General features: G+C 32.3%; 1 protein-coding gene across 1 annotated transcript in view; it reads right to left on the bottom strand.

The window, feature by feature from the left end:
- Positions 1-4,963: 4,963 nt before the first annotated feature.
- The window catches only part of LOC126739912 (protein BTG4-like), an 86,504-nt gene continuing 79,921 nt past the window's right edge, over positions 4,964-11,546 (bottom strand). The window contains exon 5 of the mRNA XM_050445738.1: positions 4,964-10,683. Coding sequence (XP_050301695.1) covers positions 10,537-10,683 — 147 coding nt within the window. The 3' untranslated portion in view covers positions 4,964-10,536. The remainder of the gene's footprint in view (positions 10,684-11,546) is intronic.

The following is an 11,546-nucleotide window of genomic DNA, read 5'->3' as shown; positions in this document are numbered from 1 at the left end:
AAAAGAATTGTACGCTAACTTGGCTAGTCCTTTGGAAAGTTTGCTCATTTAATCTGCTTTTTAAAATTACCCATAGTTTTAATTAACAGTTTGCTGTTATTGTCTTAGAGTAAAAAATAAACCTAATCTATCTTAGATCATTTTAAGAAAAAAAAACGAATACGTTACGAAGAAAAAAAAACGAATTAAATTATGTTCAAATATTGCTTTTACTTAAAGAAAAAAAAATCAAATATGTTCAAACGGCCTAGCAACAAAGGGAATGCAAGCGCGGCTTCTTTTTATAAATGACCTTTCTATCCATTGCTTTCCTGGCAACGTTAATTTCTTCGGCTGCGTCATTTATCCGCTGACGTAATTCAGAAATCTTATATATTGGTCTTGCATAAACCTTTTCTTTTATGCAAAAAAAAAATCTATGTCTGTGGACCTGGCAGGTCATAAAATTAGTCGAAAAGGACGAACTTGAAGGGCTTAATGTGCCGGCCAGCCAATCATTTTGGAACCACATTATTCAGTGATTGGCCAGAACAACATCTTCCAAAAGAAGTAGAAGGTAGTTCATTTTCACAGAAATATAAATAAGCCTTCCAGTTCAGATTTTCGAATGGATCAATAATTGCACGCCCGTTCAAGAAACCGCGGTTTACAGATTTTCTTTGAATCTAGTACCTACTTAGACTTCTTGTTTTGCGTGAGGAGAATTTCCAACGCATTAAAATATAAATTGTGCATGTTTATAAAGCCATTCTTTTTAAATGTACTCTCATCCTTCCACAGTACAGACAAAACCACAGGCGTGTTTCGTAGTCTCAAGGCAGTAAGTTTTGCACCCGTTATGGGTGATATTAAAATAACGCAGTTGTCTTGTTTGCCTCCGATTTGGGTATCCCTGTTCGTGTTGCGATTCCTCGTGCTGAAACTGAAGTAGCCGCGGATCATTTTTAATATCTTCTAAACTTCAACATAATCAATACGGGGTCTTCCCTCTTGAACGGAAGCGTGAGAGATCCTGCCTTTGGAATACGCGCGGTGAACATTGATAAACACACGGTAATCAAGATATCGTGCCAAATTTGAATATCTTTCTTAATAAAGGTTAGCTGCTGCTAGACCATTATCTCTGTATTCTCTATAAATGAGGTGCATGTTTGTGTACTCCTGGACGATATACGGCACGGGCTTATTAAAACAGTCAATCGCCAACACAAAGTCTACAGGAAACTCTGTATAGCAAGTTGATCTCCAAACCTAACAAATCTAAAATGAAAAGGTAACAGACAAGTTCAGATACAAGCAAAAGTTGTCATATTTTAGTTATACAGCTTTTGCTTTTAAGTTACTATTATAATACGAATAGGGGATGCATTGACTTTCCGGACATTCTGTATATATAGCAGTTTTTCCAGTATATAGAAGGATGGTAATGTTAAAATTCCATGGCATAGGACAATACTTAATATTCTTCTTTAAATCTCAACCTTGCTTAATGCATCTGCATCCTTACTGCCCTTCTATTCAAATGACTAAAGCCCGGATTTATAGAAATAATGCCATACGTAATTTCTGATGGCTAAGCTAATTTGAACATAAATAAATATGAATTACAAGAAATGAAGCCCTTTGGTAACTTTTTTTTCGTGCCATTTTGCCTTTTTTTAGTTTTTATGCATATTTATATTTGCGCTTATTTTCATGCATATTTGGAGCAGAAGTGATATATATGATGCATATTTTGCACTTCATGCGCCAAAATTTTTTTCCTGATAAATAATCTGATATTTTAATAACAGGGAAATATTAAGCAACAAATCCCCATCACAAAGCTTATTTTCCTTCCGCTTAAATGCCCAACGCACGCAAATATCTAGTAGAGCCTGCTATCCTTCTGCGGCCATTACGTCGCATCGTATCGCGCGTTCTGTTTTGGATCAGTTCTGGATCAGGAATCCCTGAAGGAGAGGCCAATCGAGAAATTCATAGTTTATATTTTGTTAGTCGTATATGTGTAAATATTGTTTATCATGTAGGAGTTTCGTTCGTATTGCGAATTTACTGGCCGACGTAAGATATTAAATCGCAGAATTAGCTTTTAAAGTGAGTTGTTTATTAACATTTAACAAAAATAATGCCAAAAGTAAAACCAACTGTGAATGAATGGATAAGAGGCCATTCAGAATTAAAGTATGAAAACAATAAATTGTTTTGCAGATAAATGGCGAAAAAAAATATAATATAGAAAATTTGAAAAAAAAAGAAAGATAAATGAACTCAACAACAAACTTTATTGGTTTCCTGCAATATTCCACTTTATAAATTAAATAGTCAAATATTCAGTTCCTTTCTGCAGAAATACACTGGTAGACATATTCCAGCCGAATCAGCTTTGCGCAAAAACTATATTGATCTACTTTACAATAATATAATACAAGAAATTAAAACAAAAATAGGATGAAACTACATATGGTTTTGCGTAGATAAAACGACGGATTCATGTGGTCGATACATGGCTCATTTAATGATTGGAATATTGAGAGAAGATAGCTCAAGTAATGCTTTTTTAATTAGCTTAAAGCAGCTGCACAAAACAAATAATAATACCATTACTAGATTTGTTCATGCTAAGCTAACAAAATTCTTTATGCCAGACCCTGTTCCTAGTAAAAAAATGTTACTAATGCTCTCTGATGCAGCTGCATACATCGTAAAGGCATATTCTAATTTAAAAGTTTTGTATCAACATCTAGTCCATTGTACATGTCTAGCACATGGATTGAATCGAGTAGCTGAAACTATTCGTATCCAGTTGCCTTTGATAAATAGTTTGGTAAATCCAGGAAAAAAGATTTTTGTAAAAGCACCATTAAGAGCTCAATTATTTCGAAAAAGGATGCCAGGTATACCACTACCCCCTAAACCCATTATTGTCGTTGATTACAAGGTGGGGTACTTGGCTGGACGCTGCTTACTATTATCGTTGATTGAATATTTACCCATATTCTCAATTAACGCTATTACACTAACCATTTTGAATCATTCAAGGAAATCGTATTAGATCTTTCTGAATCCTCCTGCGAATCAATTTAAAGTGCCAAAAGATAGTCAAAAATGAAGAACTTAAGCAGAATTTGGCGTTTATTAACACAAACTATAACTTTGTAAGCAAGGCCATCACGCAACTTGAAGAAAAGGGTCTTACTCTAGTCGAATCTATGGAAATAATTGAAAATTTTAAAAATGATTGCCTAAAAGTATATGGTGGACCTGGAAAAATAATTTATAATAAGCTTAATGGAAGTTTTAAACAAAAATAAAAGGTATGAAATTTTAAAACAAATTTCAAATGTGATTAAAGGAGATTTTGTTGAAAACCTTGCTATATCTTATGCTGCTTTAATTCCGAAATTTAAGTATGCTCCAATTACCAGCGTAGATGTTGAAAGAAGTTTCTCCTATTTAAAACTTGTTTTGAGTGATAGAAAAATGGGATTTTCAGTGGATAATTTAGAAAAACATTTAATTATTGCATCATTCAAGCATGAATAATATGAGCTGATGTTTCTTTTGTAAAAAAGATCATTATTAATGATGCGTTAGTTTATATTATCAAAGTTAAATAAAAACTACCGAAAATGTTTATTGTTTAATTTTTTGCCTAGTACATATTTCAGTTTTAGAAGTATTTCATATTGTATTCCTATAGTGCATTTCTTAGTTCTTATGCCATTTTTCATGCTTTTTTAAATGCTTATTTTTAATATTTTTATGCTTATAAATCCGCATGATACGGTTCCATAAGGTAATAAATAGATTTCCTGGTATGAACATGAGCTCCCGACTTCAGTCTTATGTCCAAAATAATAACAAGAATTTCGAGAAAAACTTGCCCAAGGCATCCCAGTAATTTATGGAACGCATTGAGTAAAGTTTAAATTTTAAGATGGCAACACTTGGTCCTTTAGGCGGCATTTGACGTTTCCATCTGAAAGTTTAACCCTTTTAACGTTTACCTTCTTCAGAACGTTTTGTCAACAAGACAGGAGTGCATAGAACAACTTACTTGCACTTTTGTCGATGAATAACAAGTTCCAACGTGGTCGCCCTACACCCAGCCAAGAAAGTTGTCAGGACACTTATAGTAAGATTAAGGCATTCTTCGAGATTAGTATGACGAGCATAAGATATTGCATGAACATTTGATGCAGGTGTCAATTGATGCTAAGATATACTAAAAAAATACAATCGCTGAGCATCAAAACCTATAAACAGGTTAGGAATCTTGGATCTAAATTTATGAGCCCGAAACAAAACAGCAATATACTGTAAGCGTCTTCCAAGACTAGCCAAATCCGACAAGTGATACGTGCACAAGGCACATCCAAGCAAAATCCTAATTCTTCGGAATAACTGGACATATAATAACTCCCAAACATATTAATCAATTCTGAATGGTACACGAGAATTCGTTTGCCAGAAGAGTTTGGTGAAGTAACGGAAAATGAAGCAGTAATCAAGGACCATTTTTCATCATGACAACTCTCGCACACCTGCTTTAACAACCACCTATTTGATTGGCGAAACGTTATATTCATGGGTCGGTCGCCTCCGTACTGCCCTAATATTGTACCAAATTACTTTATTTATTTCCACTTATGAAGACCAAAAAACGTAGTCAAAGTTCTTGGACGCCTAAATTGCATTGATGCATGTTTTAGAGATACCTCGCTGGATACCTCTAAAACATAGTAGATGATACAAAAACTGGTTTCAGTGCATGTAAAAGTGAGGTTTACATAATTCACATCAATACTTCGAAAAATAAGCCATTCCCGACATTAATTTAATGCCCTTTCATTATTAGGCTAAAAATATAAATAGCTATATAAATATACATTTTGTATCTCTTTAGATGATGATATTTACCTTTGGCAGGGACTAGTAAATTATAAATAAAACAACAAAATTTTAAATGCACTGCTTAACATTAATATATTTAAATATGTATTTTATATTATATTACATAGAACAATCATTTTTCTCTATACATATACATGTTCATTATACAATATATATTTCTACAGTAAGTTCAGTGCAGGCTTCATAAGGTCCTAATGTACAAAAAAACTATTTTAAAAATTGTCAAAGAATACCTTGTTAGTTTCAAAATTAACTTCCTAATATCACATTTTTTTTGAAAATTGTATTCGTTTATCATCAATTGCACGTACATTTTTGCGACATGTTTCAACAATTGACACGAAGATAATTGTTTCCACGAAATCGTTATCACTGACTAGTATTAGCGTGTGTGTGTGAACTGTTGTACATCATACTACCCTAAAAAACCTGCCTTTAATAATAAAAAATTAACTGAAAAGACGTTACTCAATACCGAGATAGTTGTTATAAAACACCCTGTTAGTTTTCGTTTACATATTATCCAAAAATAGATCATACCGTTACAAATTAAATAAAATATAACCAAACCTTAACTATTAAAATATGTGCTGTGTAGAACTGGTTCGTTCATGCAGAAAATTTATCGAAAAAAATTAATGCGCTACTCTCAAAATTAAGGATCTCGTTCTACGTAAAAAATTCTACACGGCGCAAATAAATCGTTGTCTCAATTAAACTTAATCACTCTTTCCGTACATAACCAATTCTACATCTAACACGATGTTTATAGAATACAGTTTTATTTGTGAAAATACCAAAACCTTACTGTAAAAAAATAAAAAAGCCTTGTTGGCGAGCATTTCCACCTCCGGTTATAACCGGTTTAAATTACCGTCCGCTTATAATTCTCACAGAGATGTCTAGGAGGTAATTTAAGCGGAAAAACACGTAGGGATGGAAATACACTCCTAAGAATCTTACGAGACATCGCGATAGTTCGTCATATAAAGTTTGGACCATTTTAGACTCAGTAGTTAAGTCTTATGTTAATTTTCAGCCTTAGTCAGCTCAATTGTTGTGTCTGTAGGACATTAAATTTGTTTGTTTTAGGACGCCTTTATTTATAGGATATTTTTATTTGGTTTAGTAAGAGTTTGGTTGTTGAACTGATTTAATGCAATTTGCGTGAGAATTTGGAAACACAATTTGATCATTTAATCTCCTAAAGTGTTGAAATATAAATGAAAATTAATAGAACAAATTTCTTCGAAACCAATCAAAATCACTTAAATCAGACGTCCTAAAAGCTTTAAAGTACAACAAAATTAAGAACTGCTAGGAGTGAAATAAGTAAGAAAAAAAAAAGAAAATTACAGATATTACCATACGACTACAACGAATTTTTAATAATTAATATTATTCCTGATTATAAAATGCGGATTTAAAACGAAAAAAAAAACTAACCCTAATAAAAAATGAAATTACTAATTATAATAACAAAAATTGGATATAGTGTGAATAACATTATTTTTTTAAAAAGGATTACGATATAGATTATCGGTAAAAAAGGTCCTACGCTCAATACCCTGCCTTGTTTCGAATCTAGAGGAAAATTAAAGCTATATGGGATTTCTACATGATAAATATATATATATATACACAAGTTTTTATTTTTAATATACATAAAAGGAGGATCCACCACGCAATGAAAGAAAGCAGAGTATTTTTCTCAAAAATACTTTGTCAAAAAATAATATCCCTTAAACGGCGGCACCGTCCTAAGTTAACTACTAGTGTTTTTAACTGACAGATAAATTAACCTAACGTTTAACTATCACATATAAAGAAGGATCATTATAAAAAGCGAACCAGGACCGTGCCGTTATAGGCGTGTTTTTTTTTATTATCGTAATATTGACAGTTTTTTTAACCTAGAGATTTGAATAAATTTCTTTTGACACATTTAACATCAATATGTTGAAAATTTGTACCACTGAATATAATTCTTAATTGCAGATAATTTCACGAAACTATGAAAATATCCGTTTTTTTTTTGTTTTAATGTTATTTTGTCTTATTTTCGTATAAAGAAAATTAAACAAAATAGCATAAATAACCCGTAGGCAACCATCAAACGCTTTAACGCCTAATACTACAGTATAAAGTTTGACGTTTTTCTTACGCCAAACAGTCTTTTATTCGGGACCCAATAATTTAACACCTATTTTATATACAACAACTATCTTAGCTAACTTCATGTTATAGAGAGATAATATACCAATAAACATACAGTGTACCCAGTTAAATATATTCAACATTGTTATTAGCTAGTTGTTAAAACTGAGATAATTGACACTTAGTAGTATAAGTTTCTAATTGCTCTATTTATTAAAAGATAGTAGGAATTTTTTGCATACAGAAAACATACTATCATTTTAATAAAACCAGTCAACCACAATACTGCCCTCCTTAGTTAAAACGTCCTAATTACAAAATTCTCTTTTTTTGGCTTATTACATTTTATTAACCTATCAAATGGTATCTACCTCCTTGGCTAAATTAGAAAGTCCTACATACATTGTTTATGCCTTAAATTCACCTAAATATATTGTCCTATGTGCAGAAAAGACGATAATCTCAAATTAAAATGTCCTATCTATCTTTTTCTAAGTTAAAATGTCCTAAGTAGGATAAAGGGGTTGCAGGTCGAAATAAGAAAGATTTAATTTCAACTTTTTTTGAATTTTTTTTTTATATAACAGAGACATGCGTAATTTTACGATCTGGCTTGATAACTGTGCAGCTCAAAATAAAAATTGGGCCTTATTTTGTTTACGTTGTAAACTCTTCCGGGACTGAACTGGAGAATTTGGAAGTAAATACTTTTAATCTGCTCTCAGTTTTATTTTATGTCCGTGGACTCATTCCATCACCAGGTAGAACATCATTGAAAAGGCACGAAAAAGTATTCGTTTATAATGATTTTAAATCGGCTGTAGAAAAGGCAACCTCATTTAAGGTCCATGTAGAAGAGATAAACAACACAGAACCGAATGATATTCTGGGAAGAATTAGTCGTGTCCCAAAGTAATGATACTTACAATAAAGAAAATGTAGATGTCCAGTGATATCCATTCATGATTTACTTTCATACTGTTTTTATTGTTCTAATGTTTTATTAGTTAGTAATTTAGTTATAATGTTAATTTGAAATGTGAAACTCCTGTATCTTTAATGAAAATCAGTCCAAAAACAGATATATTTTTTTATTATAATTACTTTACTAATTAAAAATGTCCTATCTAACTTTTTTTTCTAAAATTTCACCAAATTTTGAATCTAGTCTTTTACTAAACTTTACCCACAAATGTAAAAAACAAATTTCTAAGCATATAAAAAGAATCAGGTAAGTATTTCAAAATATGAGGACCTCATATTAGTTTTCATAAAATCTCAATTTGCTCAGCTTTATCAATTTGCGAGTTAACATGTTTTAACTAGGGACGGCAGAATACTCATATATTTGCGTAAATGTCAATTTTTAGTACCTACCATGAATCACAAAAGCAAACCCACAAAAAGAGAATCCACACAAGGTCTAAACGACTGAATATTCTCATAGTCAAAACAATACCTATAAACATTGGGAATAATTTGTACTACTGGTGGTTCTACTTAATATTTTAGTTCTAATGACACAGCATTACTACTTTTTTTTTTAAATAAAAAAGTGCTAGAGGTCGCGGCTGTCAATGTCATGTGTCGCGAAAAATAAAAATGGTTACATATCACAGATAATACGAAAACTTAAGGCGAATAATTTTCATATTTTTTTTATACAAAAATATATAAAGAAAAGTAAATACAAGATTAAAGCTACATAACATTCAACGTGGCGCACTCTAGACTATATGTATAAAAAATTAGCTTGTATGGTTGCCTACCTAAACAATTCAAGTGACGTCTTTTCGGTGAAACACTTCCGCGTTGAGCGACTGGCTGGATTAAGTAGTAAAATGAAATTTTAAAAGAAAAAGTATTTCACCGAGAAAATCGCCGGTATTTGAAAATCCCTAAAGAAATCGAGAACAATACCCTCTTTTCATTAAAATAAAAAATCACAATTATAGTTTCAGCCTCGAAAGTTACAGCGGCGTACCCCGCCATTTGTATAGAGCGAACTATACAACACGATTAATTAATTAACAGGTCAAACAGTGAAATCTAGAGAATCACATTTAAAGCATCATAAAAAACAATAGTTTTTCTACAGTCAAACATAAATGTACATTACGCAATCGAAAGACCAGTATGACCTTTCGATGCTACACAAAGAAATATCGGTATAACTACATTTAGAAACAATAATGGCGCTAGAAGAAAAGGCTTTTCTTTCAGCGGATAGTATCACGTTTGGCGTTGAATTACTTATTTCGAACAAAAATTTGGCAAGGCAAAATGGGTAGTTTTATAAAACATAATTTATCGACGTTAAAACTCTAAAAATTTACTACTAAGTCTTTTAGGTACTTGGTTATTTTAATTTCTAAATGGCATATGAGACAGGAAGGGTTAAAGTATCCATGACTTTCTTATTTGTTAATGACAGTGAATCATATTTAAAAACGAGGAAAAATTATTAGTATATTAATGGACAATTATTAACGGGAAAAATATTATATGTGTAGTGTCCTCGTCAATGTGGGAAAGAAAATAGAGAATTATTTGTAATGAAAAAAAATGTCTTTAGTTGCACTAAGATAAATAATCAATGTGTACAATCTTACCTACTTTTCCTTATCAGTAGTTTATTTTAATGTATACAGGGCAGTTTCAATACAAAATATAATTAAAATATTATGAAATTTCTGGCACTTTCGGTTATATCCATGGCACCTTATTAAAACATGTCGAGAATCTACCTAAAAATAAGCGAGTTGACGTCTACCACCAGTGTAACCAGAAAATCAAGACACCAAATTAGGTCATAAAATTAGCTGTTATGCCCACCCTGTACAATATGGATGATATTATTAAAACTAATAATTACATATCTCTAGGATACAGCCAGAGAAATGTCCAAAAAGAACAAAAAAAAAACAGTACTTTATCATAGGGCGATTTTTTTTTATGAATAACGATATAAAATAGTTCAAAATGGACGGAGGCAAGTTGCACCAAAGTCTTATCGTTAAAATCCGTTTTAATAAGTGAAACAAAACCAAACGCAATAGTTATCCTTCTCCAAATTCAGCGTGCAACGCTATGACCGTCTGACCTTTTCTATCAACCATCTACCAAGTAATCCTTAATTTTAAAACCTTCAAACCATCAAGGTCTTGTGCATAAGGTATACCCTAAATTAAAAAAAAATATATATTTGATGGGCAGAAGGGTTACCGCCGAGCGACAGAGACAGGAGAATCTCGGTGGCAATCATTGTTATTTCTCTAAAAGAGTAAAATCAAATTTACACCAAAAGGGGTCGTCCCGGACGCCCATCTCTCTCGCACCTGGTAACCGGACTGCCCAACAAGCGATCGGCTGCGCCCCTCCTACACATGGAGGGGCCAAAAGCGGCGCTACAGGGAAAGTCGGGTGACACAGCGGCCCCTATTGTGGGCCAATGATCGGACCCTATACCCTGAGAACGTTCTTGTGATAGTTTCTATTGTAGTTCATATTCCTGTAGAATGGTGGAGCCATGGTGGGAAATGGGGGACCGTCGCAACGGGGATACATTGGCCTGTGGTGTGGATGGCTGAAGGTATTGTTGAAGTTCATCTGGAAGGTGAAGAAAAAACATTAAAAATCTGGACTAATGTATTATTTTGTTTTAGGCTACTGGATCTACACTTCTATACTAATCATATAGTGGCAGGCAAACATTTGTTAACTTGGGTTAAACAAATTTATGAGTTAAACCTAAAGTTAAGCTACAAAACAAAATAAAAACACAAAGTCACAGACATAGGGATGTATTAATTTTATAACATGTGTTTCGCCCTGTGTCAGGGCATCATCAGATTAAAAAGTAAGGGAAAAAATCTGAAGCCCAAGCCTAATCAAATACAAGTACTTCTGGGACCTACTTCATAATAAGAATACACTACTTTGAGGTTAAAACGTTAAGTTATGTATTCCTGCACTCTTGTACATATTTTTTTGCCTGACTGTCCTATTATACATGTAAATAAAGTTGCAATTCTCACAACTTATTGAGTAAACCCCTGATATAAGTATTCAAAGTTTTGAATGAAAGTGAAATAGGTGAGTTCTTAAAAGTAGTTTTTAATTGTAGGGAATGTTACCAAAATAAGTGAATAGGTAAAAATTCTTATTATTGTTATTATTAGAGTTTATGATGTAGCATAATTTGTATTTATTGCAAAAATAATATTCGGGTCTATAGAGTTAACAAAATTCAGGAAATCTTTCAACTTATCTTCTCCATTCCAAATGATACATACATATCAACGTATCTTTTATAAAAAGACAAGTTGGGCAAAAGAACTTTTCATTATTCCACTATCTAGATCTCACTCACAAATGGCGACATGCAAGAGCCCATGGCCAGACCTGTTACATGGGTAAATTAATTTTCATTAAACATGATAACGTTTTGTTCTAAGATGACTGTTAAGAGC

The sequence above is a fragment of the Anthonomus grandis genome, chromosome 8 (genome assembly GCF_022605725.1).
Source record: "Anthonomus grandis grandis chromosome 8, icAntGran1.3, whole genome shotgun sequence".
Taxonomy (NCBI): Eukaryota; Metazoa; Arthropoda; class Insecta; order Coleoptera; family Curculionidae; genus Anthonomus; species Anthonomus grandis.
Note: the sequence above shows the minus strand (reverse complement) of the source record. Positions and strands in the feature narration are given on the sequence as shown.